At 39.7% G+C, this 27,992-nt stretch overlaps 1 protein-coding gene across 2 annotated transcripts; it reads right to left on the bottom strand.

Moving 5' to 3' along the window:
- Window positions 1-8,185: 8,185 nt before the first annotated feature.
- Window positions 8,186-27,845, bottom strand: LOC119557985 (protein singed). Of its 2 annotated transcripts, none has more exons than XM_037871075.1 (6): window positions 27,151-27,845; window positions 12,435-12,712; window positions 9,796-10,216; window positions 8,973-9,542; window positions 8,660-8,908; window positions 8,186-8,534 (listed from the first exon to the last, which is right to left on the bottom strand). In XM_037871075.1, the coding sequence occupies exons 2-6, from the start codon at window positions 12,637-12,639 to the stop codon at window positions 8,441-8,443; spliced, it is 1,539 nt and encodes a 512-aa protein (XP_037727003.1). In that variant the 5' UTR covers window positions 12,640-12,712; window positions 27,151-27,845; the 3' UTR covers window positions 8,186-8,440. The 2 variants fall into 2 exon arrangements, with proteins under 2 accessions (XP_037727003.1, XP_037727002.1); XM_037871074.1 differs by having other exon boundaries at window positions 9,796-10,237.
- Window positions 27,846-27,992: the final 147 nt, after the last annotated feature.

Raw genomic sequence — 27,992 nt, forward strand, 5'->3', positions numbered from 1 at the left:
ATTCATGAATACATCCCGAGAAATGCAAGAGGGAGGCATAGGTATATACAGCCATACATACACATATACCATATATATGTATATATAGACTGGGGAGGACATCGAGGAGTCAGCGAACAATTTGTATTCAAACGATTTGAGAGCTCTCCTGAAAGTAACATCATTAAAAAATTCTCCATCGCCTTGAGTAGCTTGACTCGGCTTCATTCTCGGGACCTTTTTTTTTATATTTTGATACCGGGAAAATCGCACCCTAGAGGCCTTCATCATCCGTCCCGAGTGGCGCCCACTTTCACTCCCAGTCCCGCGAGACCCATGGGAACTTCATTCAAATGCAATATCTCGTAAGCGGGCGAATTGTTGTAGAAATACATACACCTACATACGTATATGGTATGTGACATTCCGGGGCAAATACCGCGTTTATGCTATAACATTTTATGATTCCTGAAATATGCAGACTGGAAATTTGGGCCAATGAATTCCAGCTGCAAATTCTGTAATCAGCTCAAATAATTTAAATTAATTTTGGTGGGGACTGCTTTTAAGTATACGATATAAATGTATGGAAATTTAAGTACTACGATATGTAGATCATAATAATAATCTTGGAAATATTAAAATAACTTTGATTTTTAAGTACTTTCAAAAAATGTAGCATACATTTGTGAGCGAAAGTGAAAAATGCAATTGATTTGGTCATCAGACCCCGCATGAACTGTGCTGCAGAAAAACGAAACAGAAACCAATCCAATCCGACCCCAATCGAATCCAATCCAATCGAACGCTCGTTACCTTTCCGCTGCCATTCCGATTCTCGCTGCAGGCTGTCAATCGAAGTTTACACTGGATATCGATACCTGGATGCCTGCTTCCTGGGAATCAATTGGTAAGTAGTGGGTATGGGTATGGGTATATGGGGTTTGGGAACAGGAATACCGGATCCAGAACGCAGAACCCAGAATCCAATAGAAAGTTTCTCCTGCACCGCAGCCAGAGCGGCCAAAGAGCCGTTGACTGGCAGTTCGGTTAGCTCGGTTCAGAGGGCTCGGGCTCAGAGGTTCCGTTCGCACAGGATTCAGAGGATTCACTGGATTCCGGGGGCGAGGGTCGTCAGGTTGCCATCGCTGCCAGGCAAATAGCTAAAACATTTTTGCCCAGGTAACTTTTTAATTAAAGGAACGGCCAGGAACGAGGGGTTTTGGTGAGTTGGCAGCGGGTGTTCTTGTGCAACAAGCTCCTTCTCCAGCACCATCAACATCATTATCATCATCGTAGTCGTCATCTCATTGGGCAACAGTTAACAACAGCTTTCTCGATGGCCACAATAAAATGCTTCTGCAGCAGCAACAACCACAAATCCCCCCTTGCGGTTTCCATCTCGATTATTACAGTGGAAATTGGTTATATAAAAATCCCATTATCCTGCAGTTGATAAAAGTTGCCAGTTCCAGGCTCTCACTTTCAAGAAAGCTGATAGAAATCGAGTTTAAATTGCATATGTAGGTTTTCAAGAAAATTACAGAATATGCAAACGTATATCATCTACCATGGGAATTAGAACCCAAAATAAAACTAATTTACTCGCATGTTACATTAAAAGTAAGGTGTAAGCCTATGAAATTGAAACTAATTTACTCGCATGTTACATAAAAAGTAAGGTGTAAGCCTATGAAAATTAAGGAAATTCGGGGTTTCTTTAATTTGACAACAGATAAAACTTTAACTTCCTACTTAACTACTTAATTATAATTTAGAAAGGTGAATTAAATATCATCTTTTTATGGATATTGTTAATGTTATTTTAATATCTACCAATGGGCCAACTCAAACCCCACTTTTAATTTAACATGGGGACGACAGAATTTCCTTTCGGAATGCCAACTGTACACGTCCACCTCTTTATTGTTATTGGGATTTTTGCATTTTATTCATAAGCTCAGAATCTGGCCGAGTGTGTTGAAAGCAATTTCAGTTTATACAAATAAAATCAATTTCATTTATGGCTGGGTGCATATCCCCTTTATTTTGTATGGCTCTGCAGCTGCAGTAAGCAATTTTTAATTGAAAAAAAAGAAATCGCACGAAACACAGGTTCGAGTACATATTCCCACAGCTAGCTGATCTCCTCACTCTCGCAAGCCTACAACTCCCACGGCGATCTGCCACACACTCGCTGTCCCTTTCTTGCGCTGCCAAAATGCTGAATTATGAAAAGTCACAGGTAACCGTTGCCCTGCTGCCAGCAAAATAATCAAACTGCACAAACAACTCGACCTCATAAATAGTTAAGAGACAGAGAATACGGGAAAATAAAAATGTTATTCCTAGTCCCACATCCTGAGGCCTGGAGGCGTCTATGTATGTCCAAAGTCCACTGGACTGGTTATGCCCCATCTCTTTCTCTCTCTTTTGCTCCTCTGCGCCTGTGTGCGTGCGTCCGCATTTGTGTGGGTGTATTTGTGTGTGTCCCTCTGTCTGAGTACCGGATCGTTGGCATTTCCTGCTGCCAGTGTGGCCAGATGAGCTACTTTCCCGCCAAAAGTAAGAACTTATAAAAGCGTTTTCTGTAACACATATGTATACAAATGTTTAAAATTATTTTTTAAACATAATCTACTTATGTTTGAACCAGGCCCAAATTGTATTCTAACAATTTTTTAAATAGAAACAAAATAAGCGACGTTTTTGAAGTTTTTGAATAGCTTTGCAACTATTTACCTATCATTAAACAAAGATAACATAACCTCAATTTGTTTTCCAAAACTAAAATCTGTTGGAAACCTGACAACACTGGTCATTTCTGCACTCCCTCGGCTGTTGTTGTTGTTGATTTATTGTTGCTGTTTTTGTTGTTCGTGCTGCTTCCATTTTTATTGCCCGGTGGCCACATGCGAGTGGAGCCCGAGCTCCTTGTTTACACTGTCCAAACTAATTGGATTGGCAGTTTGCAACGCAAGAAGGGCCCGGCGATATATTGCTATTGCATTGCACTTGTCTCGTGTTTGTTTTTCACACTTGACTGGGCATCGCGATAACGATAAGTCGGCGCAGATCTGGTCACATTGCACAGAATTTTTTTTGAATTTGACTCGACATTTTGACATTACATAAAGGAAAACCATGGAAAGAATTACAATTTAATAAATTCCAAATAAAAAATCTTTCTTAAACTAATTTGATTTGAAAATAGCTTGGGATCGCTACCTTCATCCTAGAGGCGTTCTATTTCCCCAGTACTTTTCTTGAAAGTACAATACCAAACCATTTTCAACGCAGCTTTCATGGATGGATACCATCATTAAAAGCATTGCTTTTTTTTTAACCAACCAAGACTATATAAACCAGTCAACTGTAACTGAGAAGTAGACATCAACTGAAGTGCCGAAAAGGCAGTGCAACTTCATACATAAAAGAAGACATAAGTTGAAAACTTAAATCCGGTAGAAACTTTCATCCAAACTTTAGGCCAACAAACGGATTTCCACACAGATGATGGACAGCATAAGCTCAAGTTGTGGGCCAACCTTTAAGGCACACGATATGTGCCCTTTGAACTTCCAAGTAATTAGCTGATGACTATTTGTCCCAGCTTCAGGAAATGTAATTAATATTAATTCTGTGAGTATATTGTCACAGGGCAACATTTACAAAAGCACAGATACACTTTTGTCTAGCTAAAAATAATACTATTTTATTATTTGCAATGATTTTAAAGAAGTCCAAGTGCCTAATGTATTAAATAATAATCAACATAATTTGCAGCGACCCGAGGAATCGTATATATTTTAATTAAGTGAACATTTCGAGAAGTTTTCGGTTAAGGCGCCTCAGACGGCAATTTAGCAAATTAGACCATCCACATGGCGGGTACCTGGCACCACCATTTTTCCATTTTTCCCTGCTAACGAGCGAGGTCGGCCATCCAACAAGTGGAAGTGGGCGCAGGTCCTGGCTGGCTCCTAACTGGGTCCTGCCTTTGGTCCTGGCCCGTTGCAGCCGCTTTCAGTTGTCCTCAAACATTTCGCTAAACAATAAAAATGCAAAAGGGAAATTGAAAGCGCCGAGATGGAGCAATGGAGCCATAAAGTTTGTGACTTTGGCAAACCGTTTATCCGGCTTCTACATGGAGAAAATATTCAGCTTTCTTTAAACTAATTTTTTAACATTTGGACTCTCTAAAAAAAAGGAAGTCCAATATTTACCCCTTAACTGATAAAGTTAGATTAAATTAAAAAAAAAATTATTCGAACATTTTTTTGTAGGTTACCTGAAAAATTACTCATACGACCTATATTCCAGTTAAAATTTCTTACCATTTGCATTCTCTAAAAAAAGGAAATCCAATATTTACCCCTTACTGATAAGTTAGATTAAATTAAAAAAAAATTTATTAAAACATTTTTTTTGTAAGTTACCTGAAAAATTACTCATACGACTTGTATTCCAGTTAGAATTTTTTTAACATTTGCACTCTCTAAAAAAAAGGAAATCCAATATTTGCCCCTTAACTGATTAAGTTTGATTAAATTAAAAAAAAAAAATTATTCGAAATTTTTTTTTTTAGATTACCTGAAAAATTACGCATGCGACCTGTATTTCAGTTAGAATGTTTTTCATTGTATTTAAAACTTCTTAAACTTATATTTAAATTTTATGAAAGACAGATGATTATTTTATATTAATTTTCACTTAAAAAAAGTTTCTTATATAATTTTCAAATATAACTAATTTTAAATATAATTAAATTATATTTCTAAGGAAATGAAATTTAATTTTTCTCTCTGTGTAAGGCTGCTGTTGCTACTTTGCTGCTGGCAACTTTGTTGCGAAATGTGCAGCAAGTAGGATGAAAAAAAATCCGACGGCGAAAGTTGCAGACCCGGATTGAGTCCTGGGGGGGGGAGGTCTGGGCAGTAGGTTTCATTTCGTTTCACTTCTTTTCGTTTCATTTCGTTTTCGTCACAAACATTTCGCAACGTCGCTCCGTTTTAATGGCGACCCATGGTAGCCGGAGTCGCGGCCCTTTTGTTGCTTAATTGGCGGCCGGCCGAGAGAGCCCCGTCTGCACTGCCACAAATTGCCGGGCGAGTTGGCTACGTGCTGCCCCGTATCCGGTGGCTCCTGATCCCAGCTACCCAGCTCCCCATGTCCCTTGTCCCGTGTCCTGCTCCTTGGCTCCCTGGCTGCGCCTGATTGCACAAGTCCGATGGCCAAAGTTGCATATAAATTTTCGCGCCGTGTTCATCTATCCCACGTCCGTGTGCCATTTGCATTCCGCCATTGTCCTGCGCCAAGTCGTTTTGTCGGGTTGGCTGGTAGGGGGTCAAGGGGTGGGTTCAATTGGGTGGACCTGTGGGCGGGAACAGCGGAGCAGGCGGAGGTCGAGGTGCCACCGGCGTGGGCGTGTGCTGGAGTTGCCCTACGTGTGTGCCATATAACTTGGCCAGCGTCATTGTCATCGTAGCTGTCCATTGTGCAGCAAGTGCAGTACGTAATCACAACAGCACAGTGGTTGATATACGCCAAATTTTCTTTTTATTTAAGAAGAGATATTTAAGAAAAGATTTTTTGAATGAAAATAAAAATTTTTAAGACCCCTTAAATATAAATAAAAACAGTATACAAGTTTAATTTTTGATATTCCTTTTGATTCATGGCATAAACTTTCGTTTGACTTTATAATTAAGGTCAAATATAACAAGCATTTATGTATCTCTCAAAAAGTAAACGTTATTTAAAGCTTTTATTTAACTTTTCTGAGAAACCAAGTTTCTTCTTAAATAATTTTGTGAAAAACCCGTAATAAATCACGTGATGCTCAAGAATTCGCGTTTGCTTCGTTTGGATCGCTATGTGTAATGTTGGTTTGTTATATTTATTGCATTTCCAAAAAAGAAGTACCTGCTTGACAAATTATGAAAAATCCCAAATTAGATCAAGTGAAGCTGAAGAATTCGCGGTTGCCTAACAAACAATAGAACCGATTCTTAGTTGTACATGGAAAGAAATACCCTCAGAAACATGTTTCCACATATGCATAAGCTAGAAACTTAATGAAATCAGTGTCTAGTCCCAGAAGATTTTCGAATTAGGAAAATTTTATGTTAATTATATTGTTAAATACTTTTTAAAATTATAAAATTATGAGTAATGCTGGAACCACAGTGCAGCGACATCAAGAATGACAGCAACGAAACAATGTGGCAAATGTGCAGGGTTGGCTTTTGCTGGAAACGGCGGTGCCTACTTTTGCTGTCGTGGCAGAGGCTCCTGCCTCGCCCCACCCGATTTCGGGTCTCGAGGAGGATCTGGATCTGGGGATGGGCGGTGGGTTCTGGAACGGGTACGGGTAGGGGTACGGAGTCCGGGTCCGGTCATTGCAGTTATGTCACATTGCTGACTTAATTCATTCATTTAGACGACGCTGACAATTGTAGGTGTCGGGTGCGCGCCCTCTGTCATTTCGTTTTTGTCAACGTCGTCGACGCAGTGCACCAAAGGGCAGGTCGAGGAGGAGGTGGAGGAGGAGCAGGTGGCTTGGGTAATGGGATAATGGCTTGGGGAAGGAGCCAAGGATAGAATAGTTGGGGACCTGACCGGAGCCAGTGGAGAGCCATTATGGCACCGACATTGTCAATGACTGGCGAATTATTATTGCCTGACGGAGGCAGTTGGACGCCAACGAAGTGCCCGCCCACTGTCCACTGCCACGCCCCATTGTTCCCGGCTGCCACTGCCACCGAGTACATACATATTTGTATCTGTGTGCTCCATCTTGTTATGACAGTTGGCACCAATTTCCGCACACGTTGCAGGTGGCCCGTGGCTCGTGGGCGTTGCAAAGTTCCAAAGTGGGGCCAACCATTTGTCAGCCAGTCAATCAGAAACTGGCGACCCTCAAACTTATTGCATTAAGCAGCTTTACTGCACTCCTGTTGAGCAAAATTGATTGCTTTTTAATATACAAGTGTAAAATATTTAAGAAAATATATAAAACACTTGATTAAAAGGGATTTATCTTTCTTGATATATAAATATAAATATATGTAGAAATAGGATCTAAAACAAAATATTTAACCCTTACTTTAAATACGTAACGGTTCTCGAAATAACGGTCAATGTAGAGTTGCTTTGGGCGTGGAGTTGCCCACGCTTGGAAGCAGGGATGCCAGATGTATGTATTTAGATTTCAAATTTGAAACTGAATTCCAACGTTTGCTTTCAAGGCGATAGCTTCGTAAAAATATCTATAACGTAATAACCTATAACCAACTTTTATCGCTTTTAATTTTTAAGTCTAAGCCCGTCCCAGCATATCATCAGATTTCCATTTTAAGGTTAAGAACCCTAAACCCAGAAAAATGCCCAACAGTCTTGTATATATGTATATATTTCATATGTATCATACAAAATTTCCATTTTAAGAGTTAGCAACTAAATTGGGTTGAGTTTTTTGTTTCGATTTGAAGTGCACAAATTAAAAAAAAGATTACTAATTAATTAATTAAGAAATCGACGCAAATAAATAACAAAAAACTAATTCAATATATGCATATGTTAGATATAGTGGAGTTGATTCCATTGCAAAATCGCCGTACGGAGAGATTTGATGTTTAATTTTTGACTTCGTTTTGTTTTATTACAGATTAATTTTTTAAGGTTTGCTTAGTGACTAAATTTTGTTTTGCGTATTAAAATTGCTTGCTTGGGTGTGTGGGTATGTGTGTGAGTGTGTGGGGGGTGTGGGGTCGTGTGTATGTGTGTGTCCTTGTGTTATCGTTTATATCAATATGTATATAAATATATAAATAAATTTATAGGAATATGTGTTGATTTATTTTTATTTTTTTTTCATTTATTTATGTTTTTCTTGCTCTTATTTCCCTTATCTTTTTATCCGGTTTTTTTTTCCGCTAAGCTTTACGAATCGAATATGTATATTTAGGTGTATATATGATGTGCTTGTATAACCATTATGTCTTTCTTCATTTTTGCTGGCCTAGTTGCTGATATATTTGATAAAACGGAAGGACTCGCGACAGAAGTTTCGTTTTTTGTTGTCTACGCTAAAAAATTTGTTGTTCTTGTTTTGTAGATATTCTCATCGTATAAAACGTATAAAAAGCTAAATAGGTTGTTTAAAAAAAATCTCTCTTTCTATGTATACGTAGATCTTTATATATAAATATATAAGTTTTTTTTGTTTATTTTCATTTTTCATTCACTCGCATCTCCTTGGGTCTATCAACGTGTTTTCCTTCTTTTTTCGTTAATGTTGCAATTGCTGGTTAGGATCTCAAATTCTTGTGCGACTTTTTCTCAGCGCTTCAGTTGCGCGGATCGATAATTAGGGAATCCCCGCTTGGATGGGAAGTGTGTGATTGTGATACTGATGACGCGTACAGCAGCCCTTTGTGGGAGGGGGCGTGGTCCCGCCCTAGAACTCCCACTGGGTGGCCGAATCGGTGCCATCGTCCAGCAGCTTGAACGCCCCGTTCTTCGTGGCGCCCAGATACTTGCCCTGCTGCGATCTGTAAGATATATAATACCAGGATTAATAACTTATAGTAAATCAAAACGAATATATCAATCGGAATAAAGACACATGGTTTTCCCTTTGCTATTATTCCAACGATATCAACAGTTGTGCTCCAACCTTATGCAGATCCTGGTCGGCTCACGAAGCTCCAGGAAGAATCCATCGCTGGGCGCATCGGCATCCACCGAGATGCTCTCGCCCTCGATGCGCCAGTACTTGCCGCTGTGCGCCTTCAGATGTACCAGTCCCTTCTGGGCGCGCTCCACCAGGATGGTCTCATAGGTGGCTTTGTTGCACTCCAGCTTCAGGTTGCCGGGTGTGCGATAGCCCACGAATCCCTGCTCACACTTCAGCACAAGAATTGGTCTGTACATTGAAAACAATACAATTAGTTAGGGAAATATAAGAGTGATTCAAGCGATTGCCTCACCTATTGATCAAGTAGAAGTAGAACTTGGCTATCTCCTCGATGGACTCCGAGGTGGCGAACAGATGACCGGAGCGCTTGGTGGCCAAGAATTTGCCATTGTTGGCCCGGAACGAGAGCGATCCGTCGCCGTGCCAGATAAGCTCGAAGAGAGCATCGGCGCAGCGCCGATTGCCGGTGGCCTGGATGCCGCCGCCAGCCGACAGGCACCAGTAGCGATCCTGGGTGGTGCGCAGGGCCCAGCGGTGTGCCGACCAGTCGTACTCCAGCTGGAACGTCTCGTTCTCGCCCACCTCATCCTGGTTGGCCGTCACATCGACGCCCTGCTTAACGCTCACATATCGCAAATTGAGACCCGCAATAAAAGAGGCCTGGGGCAGCGAATCCTCCAGCGAGAAGAGCTCATCCCGCGTCACCGACGACGAACGGGACTTTAGGACCGCCTTGGAGCCAATGGGCGACAAGTATTGACCCTGGCGATCGCGCAGCGCCAGATGACCGCCATGATATTCGGCGCTAAACAGACAGTCCTCGTTGCAAACCACCTGCAGTTTGCCATTGGCGTTCAGATATCTGTGCGGGGAGAACAAAGAAATAAGTTAGATTATACACTCAAGGAATAAACTGGTTGTAAACGATGCAGCGGCAGTTTCAGACATTTTTTTAAATGAGTATGGCCAGATACACCTACAAAACCATATGGATGCAACTGCTATATCGTTTACCCAGAGTAAACAAAACCAAATGGCTGCTACTGCTAAACAAAACCATATGCTTGCAACTGCTGCATCGTTTACTATTATCTTTTCCAAATCCAATCACTCACTTGTTGTTGCACGTATGCAGGGCATAACGACCGCCCTCCTCGGCACGGAACTCCAGCGTAAAGAGCGTATCCTCGCCCCACGGAATGTTGGCATCCACATGGATCTCGTCCTGCGATTCCGAGAGATGAGCGAACCGCTTGCGTCCAATGGAACGCAGATTCACCTGCGGCCGGGCGGCCAAATGGACCGTCCAGAACTCACTGGCGCCGGGCGTTTTGGCCGTGCAGACCAGTTTGTCCGGAGTGCCGCCAAGGAAGTAGCCGCGCGACTCGTTCTTCAGCGCCCAGCGACCGCTGCCGTCCTCACTGATGCTGATCTGGAAGCGGCTGCCCGCGTCCCGCTCCTCGCTCTCGCACAGCACGTTGCCAAACTGATCGACCGAAAGGTACTTGTTCAGATGAGATCGTAAGTAGATAATACCTGGAAAAGCGAGAGCGACGACTAAGCAAATTAGAAAGGTTCTAAATTTAATTTAAATCGAAATTAATACTTGTATGTTAATGTTATATTTAAGATATTTGAATTGATTTTACTAGAAGTAAAATCATAATATTAAGATCATAAGATTATAAGTAGATAATACCTGGAATAGCGAGAGAAGCAAGCAATCAAATTAGTGAGGCTCTAATTTAATTTAAATCGACACTAATAACTCGTGTACGATATGTTCAAGATACTTCATTAAATTCGACTAGAAATACCCCCAGAGAGGTTTGAAAGATTTAATAAAATCATATGAGATCGTAAGTAGATAATACCCAGGTGACAAAACGGATTAGTCAGGCTTATACAAAATATTATGCTTATAAAAATACCCCCTGCTGGGTTAGAAAAATTTGAAAATCGGCTATGGCTATCATCGATACCCTGTCATACCGATTTGGCTCGCTTTCCAAACATTTTGAATGCTATCATATATTAAGCCATTTGGCTCAATAATCCATATCCACCAAGACCAACCAGTGGACATTAAGTTGGGAACTCCATTCCACCAGGAGCTAGCTGGCTGGATGGCTGGCTGGCAAGGCCAAGCAAGAAATTTTCAATTTGGATGAGCTATTTTAATGGCCACTGCGAATGCCGGCTGACTTATGGCTTTGGTATTATAGAAAATGTTTATTAATTGCCAGTGGCAACGACCAGAGTGGCGTCGGTGAATAAAAAACCAGTTGCTGGCCAGCTTTAATTGTAATTGCTGGCCACGGACAAAACACAACGGACTGCAAGACTTCGAGACTGCAATTCCAAGTGCAAGTCCGACTCCAAAGCCAAAGCCAACTCCAAATCCAATTCGAATTGCAATGCAGTCGCCCCTCTTGATAAATGATGCCAAATTCGTGAGGCGCTTTGTTTTCTACTCTGCAGCACGTCAAATTAGTGCAACTGGAATTATATCGGCCCCTCTGCTGTTGGAGAGACCCCAAATGATTTATGTTGTAAGCAAAGGAAAAAAAAAAGAAAAGAAAAAATAAAAAGACTCCACTAACTGGCCAAGATGATAGTGATTACGCTTGGCAAATGGTTTCGACTCTGCCACTTAAGCCCAAGGATGGGGGTAACTGGTTCGAAATAATACCGCTCCCCAACTAAATCCGAAATAAAACAAAAAATCACTTGCAGCCGTTGGATTAACATGCTTATCGCCGACCGCAGATAACGGGCACATGGATATTGTTTGCCATTTAAATGTTAAGGTGTGCCATCGATTAGCCAGAAACTGAACTGCCAATCGCGTGTGGAAAGCCACAGCTGGGATTGAAAACAAAGCACCGAGTGAAAATCAAGAAGTATTTTCTCTTTTATTTTTCATACAAATATTCAAAAAAGAGGACCCTGCTAAAATATGACATTTTGAAAAATGCAAAAATGGGTCAAAAAATAAATGTGTTCCTTAAAATGATAGGGATCGATAGCATTTGTAGCAAGCTGCTCGAAACAGTCGGTCTTTTAGCTGTACGCCTTGAATAGGCTAAACTACGACTGAAAAACCACTAAAATATGAGTATTTTTGACCAAAATCTGAATTCCAAAAATAAACGATGTACCCCCTTACAAAAAATGAAAAAATTTGTCAAAAAAAAAATCTTCCTTAAAGTGATAGGGATCGATAGCAAATGAAGCAAGCTGCTCAAAACAGTCGGTCTTTCAGCTGTACGCCTTGATTTGGCTAAACTACGACTGAAAAACCACTACAAAATTAGTATTTTTGACCAAAATCTGAATGCCAAAAATAACTGAGGTACCCCCTTGCTAAAAATGAAAAAATTTGTCAAAAAATAAATCTTCCTTAAAGTGATGGGGATCGGCAGCATTTGTAGCAAGCTGCTCAAAACAGTTGGTCTTTCAGCTGTACGCCTCGATTTGGCTAAACTACGACTGAAAAACCACTAAAAGATGAGTATTTTTGACCAAAATCAGAATCTCAAAAATAACTGAGGTATCTCCTTATAAAAATGCGAAAATTTGTCAAAAAATAAATGATCCTTAAAGTGATTGGGATCGATAGCATTTGTCGCAAGTTGCTCAAAGCAGTCGGTCTTGTAGATGTACGACTTGATTTGGTTAAACTTCGACTCAAAAACCACTAACAATAACCTTTTTAAAACCATTTTCAAGGCGGTATAGTAGTTATACTCACTTTCACCGGTGTTCGAGGGTTCCAGCGTCCACAGCTGCTTCTTCTTCAGACTGGCGCCATTGGCGTTGAGCTTGAACCCAAAGGTCTCCGCGGTCATGTACTTGTGCTGGCCGTTGATCAGGCCGATGGTCCACCATCCCTTCTGTTGGTTCTGTGAGATGATGTCCCCGTTGCTGTGGCCCAGCTCGCAGCCCTGGCCGTTCATGGTGCTGATGGGAGCAATCTTGGGGCTGTCTCCGGATTCCGGCTTCTTTTGAGAGGAAGAACGAACTTTATGGCTGCAATGGAAAGAGGGGGGAAAGGCGATGAGTACAGGGGCGTAGGTAACCCTAATAGAGTCATGAATAATGAAATCGGAAATGAAAGATGCAATAATCCGATCTTACTACATTCATCCCGTTTATCACATAATATTGTACACCAAGACGTGATATTTAAGATCAAGAGATCTTGAGACATACATTTTACTGATTTATCATTATAATTGTTGATAATATAGAATATAGTTCATCGAAAATAAACTGATAACATTTAATACTCCAACTTAGATACTTTTACATATCATGAAAAGGATATAATCTCCTGATGATTAAAGCAATCTTCGAATCTATCCTCTTTGGTTTGTTTTTCATAACGATTTTGCTATTCGTGTCCCCCTTTCGTGACGCCCCTGGGTGAAAACATTGATTATTCGTTTAATTATGTAAAACTATCCGCTTGATTGATGAACACTTTGTCGCGGGGCGTGGGGAGAGGGGGTCTGCGTGCAAGATTTATGGGTCGTATGCTTGGCTCTCGACTACCACTGGCTGTCAAACAGGGTCTCCACTGTCCTCACTGTCTTCACTGTCCGCCATGTGTGCTGCATGCATGTTGAATGACAGTGGGTTTCCAAGGGGGGTTTTTGGGGGGGAAAGGAGTTGTCGGGACAGGGATTTCGATTCAACTGCCTGGCGCATTGCCATTCATCCCAACAGGAAATGCAGATAACATTTGCATTACATGGCGACACATGTCGCTGATCCACAACTTCAACTCCATTCTTTCTTTCGTTTTTTTTTCCTTTTTTCGTTTTTTTTTTATTTCCCACATCCAAGTCGGCTCCAATAAATTCGAACTCAACAGGCAGCAGTCAGCTGTCAAAGCTTCGATGACACTCCTATCGTGTCATCGATAAAACTGCCTTAGATGCAATCCCATACGATTCGATTCGTAGCAGGTGTTTGGCACTCGAAAACGGGTATCAACACCTACTGGGAATACACACTGATCCAATTAATAAATCCATAGAGGAGAGAATAATCCTCGGCAATCAATTACCGGTTTAAATAAATCAGCTTTTAATGAACAAAACACCAGCTGAAAGATTGAGTAGACTGGTAACACCCAGCTTTCGGATTTAAAACGTCTGTTTTTGATACTGGCTGTTGTTGTCAGCTGTTTTAGTGAAGCCTCAAGAGATTAAAAAAAAATTAAATTCTGCAATTAGTATTGTTTGCTTTCCAATCAACTTATACAAATGCTTGCGAAAACCGTTCCTGCAACCGTTAGCCACTGATATACCAAGTATTTACCAGCTGCAACATTAAGGCCATTAGCAATTGCTGCAACAAAAAAAAAAGAGAAAAACCCGTGGATGAGATAAATAAGCAGAATCATAAACATAAACAGAATCAAGAACAAGAACAACTCATTAGCGTGACGCGTGCCTGCTAATCAGAGCTTATGAATCGCCGGGCCCGGATGAGTCAACAACTCCCGGCCGACAATAAAAAGCCGCAGCCAGTAACGCTAAACATAAATTAAGAACACCAAGAAAAAACTATAAAGAAAAAAAAGAGAAATAAAAATAAATAAAAAAATATGCCAGGCCAGAGACACTAACAAAAAAATGAAGAGAAAAACAGTCACGGGGGCACAATAATCATAATAAATAAGCTGGGGAAACAGAAAAAGAACCATTTGCGGGCACAAAAGGTGTGTGTGGAAAAGGAAAAGGGGGCGGTTGGATTTTGCATTCTAATTTCTCAAAAAGGCAAACACAGAGGGGCGTTAAAGGAGTTGAAGACAAAAGCGTGACAGCGACTCCTACATTTCCCTGCTTTTTTTAATTTTCTTTTTTTTTTTTATTTCTAGGCGTTGGCTCCTGAACAGGGGGAAAAAAAAGAAAACTTTGCCTGAGGACGATGGCCTGGGCGTTGGCTTGAAAGCAAATCGCAGATGGCAGATTATCATCAAATGAAATGCAAACGAAAATGAAAATACAAATAAAAACGACAAACGAAACGAAAATTGCACATTAAAATATAAGATCATCTTAAATCTGGCATATAAGTCATTAAAAATGTTTAACAAATGGAAAGACAGCTTATGTTTAATTACAATTGGTATCTTTATGGTGGATAGCTTTCAAACAATAGATAATTGTAATATTTCAGTATGATATATAGTAGAAAATGCAGAAATAATAGATTATAGATTGGTTTATAAACTCTGTAATACAGATTAAATTGGTTTGGCCTTAATATTTCTGCATTTCCTAACAACTGTTTGATTTTGAAATGGGTATAATAGTTTTTTGCATGTGCAAATCGCCCGTTTCGGTTATCCGTTGGATTATTTCGGAGTCAACGCTCGCTATATGATGCCTCGTCAGCTGAAAGCTCTTCAACTGCACCTCTCACCTTTCGCCGCTTTTTGGCCACCTCCCTCTTAACGTCTTTCGACATTTATTTTCAGGTTAAATGCAATTCGATAGGCGAAAATGTTTGTACAATTTCGCTGGAAAATTAATTATTGCCGTTTACAAGACGATTTCCACACACTTGAGCAGTGCAAATCATTATTAATTATGCAAACGAGTCGGGTTTTTTTTCTCGTTTTTTGTCAGTTTTATACGGAGGTCAGACTGCAGATCGCCGGGCAAAGATACACAGAGACGTCCTCAAGCAATTAGACAAAGCCATGTTGGCCTGTTGGCCAAACACAACGGTTAGGCACCGTTGCAGCAGCAGCAGCAGCAACAAAAGCAGCAGCATCATCAGCTGCAACACCATCCTCATCATCATTACCATTATCATCATTATCGAGGGGCCTTGGAGGCACAAGCAGCGCCAATTACTGCAAATGGAGTGCCGGGCATCGCCAAGCGGAACAAATGCAGCCACACTGCCTCCACATCCACATCCACATCCATGCCATATTATCCATCCGAACATCCACATCCATGTTCGTGTCCATCTCGATGGCAAAAGGCCCAGAAGCTGTTGCCAAGTGGCACTGATTCGCTCTTTGTCTGCTTTTACTACCCTGCCCTTGAAAATGGGGCTATTAACTTGGCTTTTAGGCAGGGAAAGTATATTTTCAGTCTATTTAAAGAGGAAATTCAAAAACAAACTAATAAATCGTAATAACTATAGTAAGATATCAATACTTGATCGCTATATCAGAAATATATATTAAGGATAGCATTCAAAAATCAGAGTATGGTATCTATAGAGATAATGGAACCAATTAGTGTATGATAAAATGTTGAGCCATAATACACAGATCTGCTAAATTTCACAATAGTCGTAGGAGGTTCTGATATTTACAATTGAAGTTATAGAGATAATGGATCCAATTTGGGTATGATAAAATGTAGAGCCATAATACACAGATCTGCTAAATTTCACAATAATCATAGGAGATATTGATGTTAAATCCAACGAAAATGGGGCTTTCCCAGGGTATTTCAAAGCCCCATCTTTATAGCGCCGCATCTTCTTGTCTGCTCATTATTATTCTCTTGTTGCTTCGAGTTTTTCTTCTTGTTGCTCTGCTCTGCTGGCAAATCAATTAAATTACACTATCAATATCGGCGATTGAATGTCGTATGTGTGTATGTTGTATGTTCCCATGTGCGAATTCCTGCTGCAAATGTATGATAGGCATGATGGTGTATCTGTATCTCTATCTGTATCTTTTATCTTTCCCTTAATGAGTATTTGTGTGTGGAGTGTGTGCTTGTGTGTGGCATTATTAAAACGCAATCTAATTAAATGAAATTGCACACGCACACTATGGAGTGTTTGTGTGCTCTTTTTTTGTGTGTGTGTGTTTGGTGTGTGCTTTTAGCAAATTACGAAAATGTAAAATATGATGGAAGCTTTATCGCATCCAGCGCACCTTTCACCAATTGACGTGTTGCTCTGCCTGGCTCTCCACCTCCTCTTTCTTTCGTTCTTTCTTTCTATCTATCTCCCCGCCTCCTTCTCCTTCTCCTTCTCCCTCCCCCTTTTTGGTACGCCCAACCTGCTTTTATTTTGCGTGTGTTTCGCTCTCATGCGTGCTCTGCCGACGTCGCTGCCTCTGTACCGCGGCTGGTTAATGATAACGGTAAAGCTAGCTAGCTAGCTAGCTGATAAACGCAGTCGCATTCGAACAATGCGAACAGATCTAAAATGCGCGATCCAACATCTAACCATGGCCAGGTTTTCAATGCCAGTGCAGCTGTTTCTCCGTTCAGCTGTTGCCACTTCATCTTCATCATTGTCTCTCGCATGCGAGCACAGTGAACACTTGGTACAAGGAACTCATAGATAACAAGGATAATCCTTAGTTCTAGAACATAATCCCAAAAAAAATCTCTATCTCTATTACCTAAGACCTTTGAAATATTTAATAAAATGAATTATTATTTAAAAATATATTTAAATAATATATTGTTCATAGAGAACGAGGATAATCCTTAGTTCTAAAACATAGTCCCAAAAATAGTTGCTCTATTACTTAAGACTCTTAAAATATTTAGTAAAATGTATTAGAATTTAAAAACATGTTTAAATAATATATTGTTTCATAGAGAACGAGAAAAATCCGTAGTTCTAAAACATAGTCCCAAAAACAGTTGCTCTATTTACAAATTTTAGATATAATATTTGCAAATATTTAAAAACTATTAAGAATTATTAAAGATCTTGATTATTTTATCTGAATAATACATAAAGGGATGCAAAGTGATCGAAAGGGTTTCACTTTATAAGTATAGTTAAGTTTAAGATCCAATAATGAAATTAATTTTTTACCATACTAAAGACTTTTAAGATGTTATATAAACTGTATTTCTCCATATCATCCAAAAGTATTGCAATTTAATAAGATTGACCCTTATTTCTCTCTGCTCTATTGGCCATCACAAAGGTGTTACATAAAAGCTAATGATCTTTCCATTACCGATCTTCCACTGTGGTTGGCCAATTTTCCATGCTTTATATAGTTTTTTTTCGCCGAATTAAAAAGCTGACTTGGTTTCGGCAATTTTTCTCATAAGCGCAATAAATCAGCGACAAAAGAGCCAGACATCGATTGTGCGATTGTGGATTTTCTTTCTTTCTTTCGCTGCCCCGGGGGCTGGCTCTTTTATAACATTTTATAAGCAGCCTTAAATGAGGCGGAGAAAGGGGAAGGAGGAGGTCGCGGGGTGGTGGGAGAAATATGCTGCAGCATACGGTATATTTTACTGTAATGCAGCACAGCAAATGGAGCAGCATTGGCGTTCTAAAAATACGAACACAAGCAAAGATCATCTACGCCTAACAAGACATTACAGGGGGCCTTGGAGCTTCGAGTTCTCGGTTCTCAATTCTCGGCTCCAAAGACTCTCTTCTTCTGGCCAAAGAAATGGAAACATTGAAGACTGTAGACTGTAGATTGTAGACTGTAGACTGCTACAGTTAGCGAGTCTCCTCGACTCACTCCACCTGTCTCTGTTGCACTTTCTTCCATCTAGCCATCAAGCAGCAAGCAGCTAGTGGCAAGTAGCGCCCTCCCTTTCCCACTCGCCTCTGACGCACGCGCGCACGCGCTCTCAAGCGTTGCAGCATTGCATTGTGATCGTGTTCGTGTTGCTACTTTTATGGCTGTCAAGAATGCGGCGCAACAGACTCAAGGAGCCGGCAAGAAATGGGGGTTCCAAAAACCTGAATACCCTTCAATCGAATCGGTAATTTAAATGGACTAAAACTATTCAAAACTGAAGTTCTAAAAACCCGTAATGCCAAGAAAACCTACCTGAAAATGACTAAGAATCATCAGATCTCTAAAAATTGTAGTATAGATTTTTATAGTATATCTAAGATCTTCACTATAAAATATATTGATATAAGCTCAATTCATAATATTAAACTTATCATAAATAAGTCAAGATAATGAGATTGGTGTTTTTTCAACAATATGTTCTGTTTTAATATTTAAGTGATCTTAAAAACATTTCCAAATACCGTTTTTATTTCTGGAAATCTCCAATAAAATTTAAAAACAATTAAAAGATCTTGTATATGTAAATGTTTTTATATTAAATATTATTAATATTTCACTATAACCAGACAACCAGAACTACATAGAACTTGAAAAATGATATTACACATTTATCAGATCTCTGAAAATATTACAATACCCTAGTGGTTCAGGGTGCCATGGACATGGATGGCATCCCCCGAGCGGAGATACTCGAAATGTGAATAGTGAATAGTGAGATGCAAAAGCGTTTACACCGCGCACACACTCTTGAGCTTGATGAGTTGCCTTGGGCCTGTTATTTATAAAACATTTTGCGGTTGTTTATTGTTTTTCCCCAGCGCAGTCGATGAAAACAAAAGAAGACAACTTTCTTCGTGTTTGGTTTTTTTTTTTGTCTCTGGCTTTTGGCGGAGAATTTACATGCAGACGAAATTTCGCCAAGAGAAGAGACAGCATTTTTGCAGGCTAAATATCGAATTGAATCGAATATGGCGATGATATAGAAGCCATTATATGGCCATGTCTCAGTTACGATAATTGCGGACATGTCGTGGATGGCACACATTTGTGTGCCCGCTGCTGTGCCGGCCAGCAAATTGTTGCAAATCCCCCATAATGAAGCCTTACAACCAACACAACACAGCACAACAACTCGACCACAATTCAATTAACAACGAATTCAATAGCCGATCTGGTCTATAACCGGCGATCGTTTGTCACGGCAAGCACTCAACTAAAATCAACTCAACTCGTCCACTCAGCAGGTCACCTTTCCAATTGTTTTATAATTACCCACCGCAAAGCTTTTCTTTTTGCTTCTTCTTTACTCTACTTTACACTATCTTTTTGTTTTTTTCGCATTTCGTATTTTTTTTTGCAGCCTTTGCATTTTAGAAAGCGCCAAAACAAGTGCAGCAATCAATTATTACGAGGCAAAAGATCGACGGCTTTAAAAGTAAAAGTCACCGCCAATGACACAAAAGATTAACAATTTGTGTATTTCGGTTTTCGGCGGTTTGCCAAAAACCGTTAGAACCGCGCTGGCGTTCGCAATCGAAGTTGGCTTTATAGTTCAAACTTTAAGGCCATTGTTATGCACATTTGTGGCCCAAGATGATGACAGTGGCAAACGGCATCCCCAACGGCGCTACCTAAAAATAACAAACCGAGCTGGGTTTTAACGATGTGCACAGCAAGAAAAAAGGAGGAGATATCTATGGTAAAAGAATCATATTTATAACGACCCATTTAACCGTTTACCATATCAATTAAATCGGTTTTAATCTAGATTGATGGACTTAACTTTTATTGAAATATGGTATAGTAGATGGTATAGTATAAGGTGTAGTATATTGTATAATAATATTATTTAGCGAATAGATTCACCTTAAATATAAAATACTTATAGATAAGGCTTTACAGTTAAAGAGAATATATCTATAAGTATTCTTAATTGATAATAGTAAAGTATAGTTTTAATAATCTTTGGTATACGGATAGTTATAGACAATATAACATAGTATCGCATTTCTCTTTGTGTATTCCATCAAAACAGATCCGATCCAGTGCAATTTACAGTTCAAACGAGACGATCGGATGGACGGCAATCAAAAAATCAAAATCAATAATGAAATGGAGTGATTTCAAATAGAGAAATCAATGAAAGCCACCAAAAAAGCCAGACCAAACTGAACGAAACAAGACAAAACGGTTTTGGGTTCGGGTTTTCGCTCTCACTCTCTGTCTCTTTCTAACTCCTTTCTTTTGGAGATTAGAGCGAATAGAGAGGGGGGAAATATGAAGGAGGGATAATATAGACGGGGGATGGTCTGCAATTAAGTCGAGGTTTGGTTTATTGAACGCATCTGTGTTGGATACGAAAACATCTGTGGCATGAGATACAAATGTATCTGAGGCAAAACAGTTAACGGTCTTCTTCGTTTCGTTCGCTTCGCTCGTCCGTTGTTGTGGCAACACTGAAATTACCGCTGTGCTCTCGGCGAAGCAGGTAAAATGATTTATGCGCCAATTATATATATGAACGCCGACAGCAGAGAGCGCGGGAAAGTCGGTTGGAAAATCTCCGAAGCGTTCGACCCACCGTCTACCACATTTAAACCTCCAACAGTTAAAAAAAAAAATAGCCCCCCTCCCGACCCCTCCGCACATTAATAATTTGTTCGCATTTTCAATACATAATAACAATGCGCATAAATATCACGGAGTCGAGCAAATTGCATAGAGCAGATGCCTCTGGCGGGCATGAAAAAATGCATTTTGCCCTGGATCAATATTTTCCATCTTTCATCCGAAGAATTCCGGCCAATGGAGGCAATCGAATTAAAAGGGGCTGGCTGCTGTGGTGGCCATTCAATTCTAATTTATGATTACTGATATGAATTATTCGCAGAGCTTATGGAAAATAAATATCAGATGGAAGACACCTTTCTTAGAATGTGCCCTATAAAGATTGTATAAACATTATTCCATATTTAAGCAAGCGATACGTTGATCTCTATGGGAAGTTATTCAATTATTATTTATTTACTTCTTGAGCTATATATTTTAAGCATTAAAAAAGAAATTTAAATTATATTAGAGTACAATATGAAGGTCCAAAATTAATTTAATTTTACCAGAGCTTATGGAAAATAAAAAAAAGATAAAAGATACATTTTTATTTAGAATGTAGGGGTGTTTTTTTAAATATTCTTCCATATTTAAAAAAAATATGATGGTACCGATGGGGAGTTATTTAAAAATCAATTAATGTATTATAGTTTAGATTACAATATGATATCTTAATGAAACACTGAAAAGTATTGAAAAGACTGTGCTAATTAAATGAAATCCAACATTTTGTTAGTTTAATTGCCTTGCAAATGGTTATCCCATCAATCCATCTTTTCGTTTTGGCTAACCTCAAACTGAACCTGAAGATGATGTTGAAGTCTGGGGCCAAAGCCGCGGCATTTATGTCTTACTTGACAACCCGCTGGACCAGTTGCATTGGGACTCGCGTTCGCATTCGGATACGGATTGTGAGTTGCAATGGCCTCCAGTCACCGCTGCACTTCACCCAAAAGCATCTTTGGCATCTGGTTGCGGTTTTTTTCATATTTCAGCGCAACAAGTTTATCAGCAGCAAATACCAAACAGCAAACCACTGCAAACTGCAACTTGCACTTGTGTGGCATGCGCCACTTGCCACGCCCCCCAGTCTGCCAGCCTCCCGGTTTCCCGACCCGCAGCTTAATACAAAAAAAATATAGATTGGACAAAATGAATTTGTGGCGACACCTCTGGGTAAAAACCCCAACGCCATTTACCACCCGTCGGTGAAAAAATTAGCATAAATCGCTCAGAGTGGCAAACAAATTTAAGCTATTCAAAACATAACTATTTTGTTTTATTGGAGTGAGGAACTAAAATAAAAATGCATAAAAAATGGTTACACCAAGTGCCACATAAAGAAATCAAAATATTTTCAAATATATTTTCCGGACTAATGAAGATTAATGGGTTGATATTTAATTTCTGACAATTTTAAAATTTACTAATAGGTATAGATTATATTATTTTCAATATATTTTTCAGAATAAGGTAAATTGGTTGAGATTTATTTTCTGACAGTTTTAAAATATTATATTATTGTATATATATTATGTTATTATATATATATAATATTATTATATATATATTATATTATTTTCAAATATATTTTTATGGAAGTCATTCCGATGAAATTTATTTTCCTGCACTTTTAAAATTTATAACAAGTCAAGAAAATACATTTTGTATATAATTTTCCATACTCAGAACAATAACCTTAGGATTTTTATTGGTTAAATGTTATTAACACCACATTTGTAATTATCGGGTCCAGCTTCTTAGGATGCAGTTTATTTTGTTGATAATACCGCATAGTATTTATGCATCTCGCTTTATCGAACGGAAGCGCTGATATGTTTGGGCCTGCGATGCTGAAAGTCCAATGAACCCAAGAAATATCAACGGCTGAAAAATCAGAAAAGGCTGACGGCAAAGACCCGAGAGCATATCAATTATTTGTACTGCAAGAAGTACGGGGAGTGCGGATGGGGAGGACCAAGTGCATCGACGACGACGACGACAGGCGGGCGCCTTCGTAACCCCCGTCCAAGATTTCAAAATACCATGCCCATTTGCATTGATAATGCCCACAAGTCGGGGAGTCAGCGCGGGCCATTGATATATGGGCCTTAAGTGAGTTTTTTAAGTTGGCAGGAAAGGCAAAACACAAGAGGCAGCCTGAATCACAAGTAGTCGGCAAGTCGGAAAGTCGGGAAGTTGGGAACTCGGGAACTTGGGTACTCGAGAGGGTAAGGTAAGGGCGTGCCGTTGAAAGCGAAACTAGTCAACAAGAAAAAAGCCGAAAAAATATAAAAAGGAGTAAAGAACAAGATTGACAATATGGGGGGGATATGACTCAGCAGCAGCAACAGATATACGGGAGTACTGACAATAAAACCCAGAGAACTTGGGGGAGTTGCTGCGTTACCCAAGAAACTAACAAAGAGTCGCTGGGAATCGGTATCGTAGGGAACTGAAACCCTTTTGTGCCCTGCAGGGATTACGATTATTGCCTGAAAACGCACAATGAAGTGCCAACTAAATGGGAAATGAGTAAATGAAAGGCGATAATGAAAGGGAAATGTACTTGCAGGCGATATACATAAATATCCGGGCTGATTTCAGCATTATAAGTCACACAAAGAAGTTCGAGTTACGAGAAACTGATAAAAGTACATATTTAGCAGTGAGAACTTATAAATCTTAAATTTAAAAATAATGTTAGTCATTATTAAAACTTAAAAAAATATTATCGAAACAGAAATGACTATACTTAGTCCATAAATATGGCATATCTTAGAAATAAATGCAAAATCGAACAAAGAAATGCGAGTTAAATAAGAAGAAGAAGTGCTCCTCCGGGAGTATTTCTACAGGGGATATAAATAGCTTATCTAGTGGCTGGCATTTCGTTCAACCCTAGACACACCCATTACCATCTCACCCTCTCACCCCCCTCAACAGGCCATAAAACCCCCACCGCCCCTGACAATGAGTGCGTAAAGTGCGTTCAAGGACGGGCGACAGCTGCAATTGATGACAGATACGCAGGGGGTTGGGGTGCAGCTGGGGGCGGGGAGGCGACACAAGACGGGGGTGTAATGCGAGCATATGCAGCCGAAATCCAAAAACAAGTACATAGGCACACTCCCATAAATAAGCGCATACATACAGTGAAGACCACAATCATAGGAGTTCTTTTCAAAAGTTTAAGCAATAAGTTAAACTCAATTTTCAAATAAGCTAACATACTAAAAAAGATGGTAGAAACAAAATTAGTCAATAAATCAAAAATGGTAAGTCTATTTTTTGGTAAAGTCCAATTAAAAATATTTAAAAAAAAAAAAAATTTCAACATTCAGTTAATATTCGCATTTAATTTGCAGCTGAACACTTTTTATGATTTTCTAATCTGTTATAATAATAAAAATAATATTAATATCTTAAACTAATACGCTGTTTTTATTGCTCTTTTTTAGTTTAAAGCTGATACATTCATATTTCGAACCCAACCTTTTAAGTTTATCTTTATGAGATTTAAAAATGTACATTTAAGATCTCTTTAAATTATTGTTTTACATAGGCATGTTATTTTATTGTTTTTGACACATAGGCTTAATCTTTCTTTAACAAATCAAAATAAAATATAAAAAAAATTGTAAATATAATTTATTTCTCAGAAACTACTAGTCTTTCGACCAGAACTGTTTTTTATGTACCAACTCTTCGGCAGACTGTTGCGACAAAGGCTTCTGCGGGCGAAAACTTCAAGAAACAAAAAAAGTCAAGAAGTAGCTCGATGGGTGGGCAATCAAGGGTGTTGGGGACCCGTCTTTAATGAAGGTGGTGTGGGTTAGCATGGGTGGAAGGGGGTTTTGTCATTGTCGGTGTACCTGATTTCCGGCGAGCAGCGGAAGCATTCGATTGCCATTCCACATAAGCAGTCGAAAAAGCAGAGGGGAATGCGGGTGGGTAGAGGCTATATATTATACAAAGGTATATACATATATATATAAGATATGGGAGACGTTGCCATTAGCACAGGCAAAATCACACAAACAAAACGTGACTCAGTGAGTGGGGGGTTTATGTGCTACAAGTCTACCTTCGTACCATCCATTTTCAGGGGAATTTCGCTCCTGGCATACTAATTGATCCCGAGAACCCAAGCGAAAGGCCGGCTAAAATGCAAAATCCTCATTGAAAATTATTGATTTGCCATTTTACTGGGGTAGGGCAGGATACAAAAGGGGGGAGTGCCCGTGTGCCAGGGGTTCCTCGGGGTTCCACGGGGTTCCACGGGGTTCCACGGGGTTCCACGGGGTTCCAGGGGGTGATTGTGCAAAATGAGGCAGAAACGCACTGCGAAAACAAAAGAAATATCCATGACGTGTCGTCGGCCGTCGCCCACCATGGGTCCAAAAAAATGTTTGCCAAAGCCAAATTGCAATTTTCCAATTGAATGCAATTTCTCGACAAGGATAATACCCTACGCTGTCACAGTGGTGGCTTACATTTTTGACTGACAGGAATAATTATATGGTTTTTGGATTTGTAAACGATGATAATTAGAATTTAATGGTTTCAAAGCTAGAAATAATTTAATTTTTGTATTTTAGTATTATTATTATTTTAATACTTTTATAAAAAGATTTAAAAAGCTGATTTCTTTCAATGATTTAAGAAGTTTCTGTTTTTCTTTTGTCATAATATTGCCTATAAAGTACACGCCCTGCATGCATCCGCATCAATTTTAAAAGGATGGATGTACAGCAAGAAAAACTAATGTGAAATGATGATTATCCTTAATTAATTATTTTATAATTTTTATTAAATGAATTAGAAATATTAGAAAATAATAAACCAAATTCATGTTTTTAAGGTAAATCATTCAAATTTAATATACAACTCATCCTAGAGGACCTGATTTTTTTCAGTGCAGACAGACGGCAGGACAAACGGAACTTACGGACGGACAGCAGCGGAAGAGCAGACACGGATACATACACACCGACACCCGGCACCAATACGACTGCAAATCGGATTGGATGCGTTTTGGAGCGTGGAAACAAAGGAACAAAAAGGAAACTCCGTGCAGCCGAACCAAAGGAAAGCAAGGAGCAGGAGAAAACGTAAACAAGGCAAAACTAAACTAAGCCCCCAAAGAGAGCCAGAGAAACAACAGTTATGTGGAAAGGGGGCGGGGCCACAAAATAAAAGGGGGGCGGTGGCACCTTGACTGCGTGTTTATGTCTGTTTATAGTTGAACTTGAATGATTGAAACAGAGGAGTGCAAAAATGAAGAAGAGAGAGAGAGAGGAGGAATGCCAATGTCAAGGCAATTAGCCAGCCGAAAGCCGGTTGGAAAAATCAGCGGCAGCGGCTGGAATTGAAACTGAAAAACAATGCCACAAGGTGGAGCGGCCGAAGGAGAGCTCAAAATGAAATGCTAAAGTGAAAAATGCTAAAGCAAAAAAGGCGGTGAGGCGGAGAGGAGGAGAGGTTTTCGAGGGGCGGTGGAAAAGGCAGAAAAAACAGAGAAAAACAACAGAAAATACAGAAAACAGGCAGCGAAGCGAACTGACAACTGCCATAGATTTTATGACTTGCAAGAGGCCCAGAGTAAAACCGTGGCCATTGGCTTTACACCTGGAAATGGAGCAGCAGCCGGCTCTGTCTAATTTGCACAAGACGTCTGGAAGAAGGGATGGTCGCGTGACACGAAAAGCGGCTCTCACTCACATTTTTCGAAATTCAAAACGTTTTGTTTTTCAACTTGAGGATCAACGGGAGTTACGAAAGCCTCAAAAGTTTCAGTTGAGAAATAACTCAGAAATTATAGCACTTTATCAACTTAATTTTTATAAAAATATATTTACATTTTTAAATTAAATATAGTTTTGAAGTTATCCTTAACATTTATTATTTTGGTTTTGGATTTTTATTTCTCATAAACCTTAATTTCGGCGGTTTCAGATCAAAGGAAGTATGGAATTTATTCATTCAGACCAAGGAAAGTCTGGAATCTATTCGCTTCGGCATTCTATAAACTGGAAATAAGTTTTTTCAAAGAACTCCCGATACAAAATCTTTTCAATATTTTTAATCTTCGCCCATTGAAAGTGGCTTATATTTTTACTCAAATTTACTTCCTTTTTTGGCAACAAAACTACCCAAATACTTAATTATTTTTTTGGTCGATAATTATTTTTTGACATTTGCTGAAAACAAAAAAATGCACATTTTCGTGACACGACTGTGGGTCATCCCTAGCCTGGATGAGAGAGCCAGGGAGAGCCATCTTTGGGCAAGGAATTCCACTTACTTTCTTTGCCTTTGCTGCTCCTTCTTTTTGGCTCTTTGCTCTTCGCTGCTCTCGTTGTTGTTGTTGCCGCTGCTGGTGATGTTGTTGTCGCCGCTGTTGTTGTTGTTGTTGCTGCTGCTACTTCTTCTCGGCGAGATCGAGATGTCACTTAGTCGCTTGTTTTATAGTATTAGTTTGTTGCTTATTATCCTGTTTTTGCGTTTTCTATTTAGCACTCGCTCTCTCGTCTCCTTTTCGTCTGCCTTTTAGCCGGTGTTTTTTCAGTGCATTCGTGTGCGTGTGCCTGTGTGTGTGTGTGTGCGTCTGTCGTCACACCCTTCACTTCGCCAATTCGAATTTCGAATATATCTAGGAATATCTGGAATATTTTGGCCAGCAATTTAACTTCTCCTTCGATTCACACTCACACAATGCAAAAAAAAAGTGAAGAAAAAAACGTAAACAAATCACGGTTGTTTTTTGGGGGGCGGTGTAATTAACTTTTGTATTTTCCTTTATGTTTTACCCTGCTCGAAATAAGCAGAAGGCAATCGAACGCTTTGCTTTGTCCGGCTCTATTTTTGGTATGGCAGAAAAGGATTTTCACGATTCGAGATTTCTGATTGCAGGTTTTTCTGAGACGAGACGCATGCGCGCACAAAGTTTGCTTCTTGCGAGAGAGAGAGAGAGGAGAGAACGACCGCTCACGAATTGCACTCGAGTGGGAATGAAACCCGTTGCGAGCGAGGCCTCGCTATTTGTATCGCCCGCCAGAGATGCCGCTGTTGCAGTGGCGGCGGTTTCCCGCCAGATTGGCGCTCTGGTCGCACTGCAATCTGGCTAGTTTTTCAGCCGAAGCCGCC

The sequence above is a fragment of the Drosophila subpulchrella genome, chromosome X (assembly GCF_014743375.2).
Source record: "Drosophila subpulchrella strain 33 F10 #4 breed RU33 chromosome X, RU_Dsub_v1.1 Primary Assembly, whole genome shotgun sequence".
Taxonomy (NCBI): Eukaryota; Metazoa; Arthropoda; class Insecta; order Diptera; family Drosophilidae; genus Drosophila; species Drosophila subpulchrella.

Excerpts from the sequence above, each read along its gene's own strand:
- LOC119557985 (XM_037871074.1), bottom strand. The coding sequence starts at position 12,639 with ATGAACGGCCAGGGCTGCGAGCTGGGCCACAGCAACGGGGACATCATC. Across the intron at positions 9,543-9,795 it reads CTGCATACGTGCAACAACAA|ATATCTGAACGCCAATGGCA; the intron begins GTGAGTGATTGG and ends CTCCCCGCACAG. Across the intron at positions 8,909-8,972 it reads TACTTCTACTTGATCAATAG|ACCAATTCTTGTGCTGAAGT; the intron begins GTGAGGCAATCG and ends TTCAATGTACAG.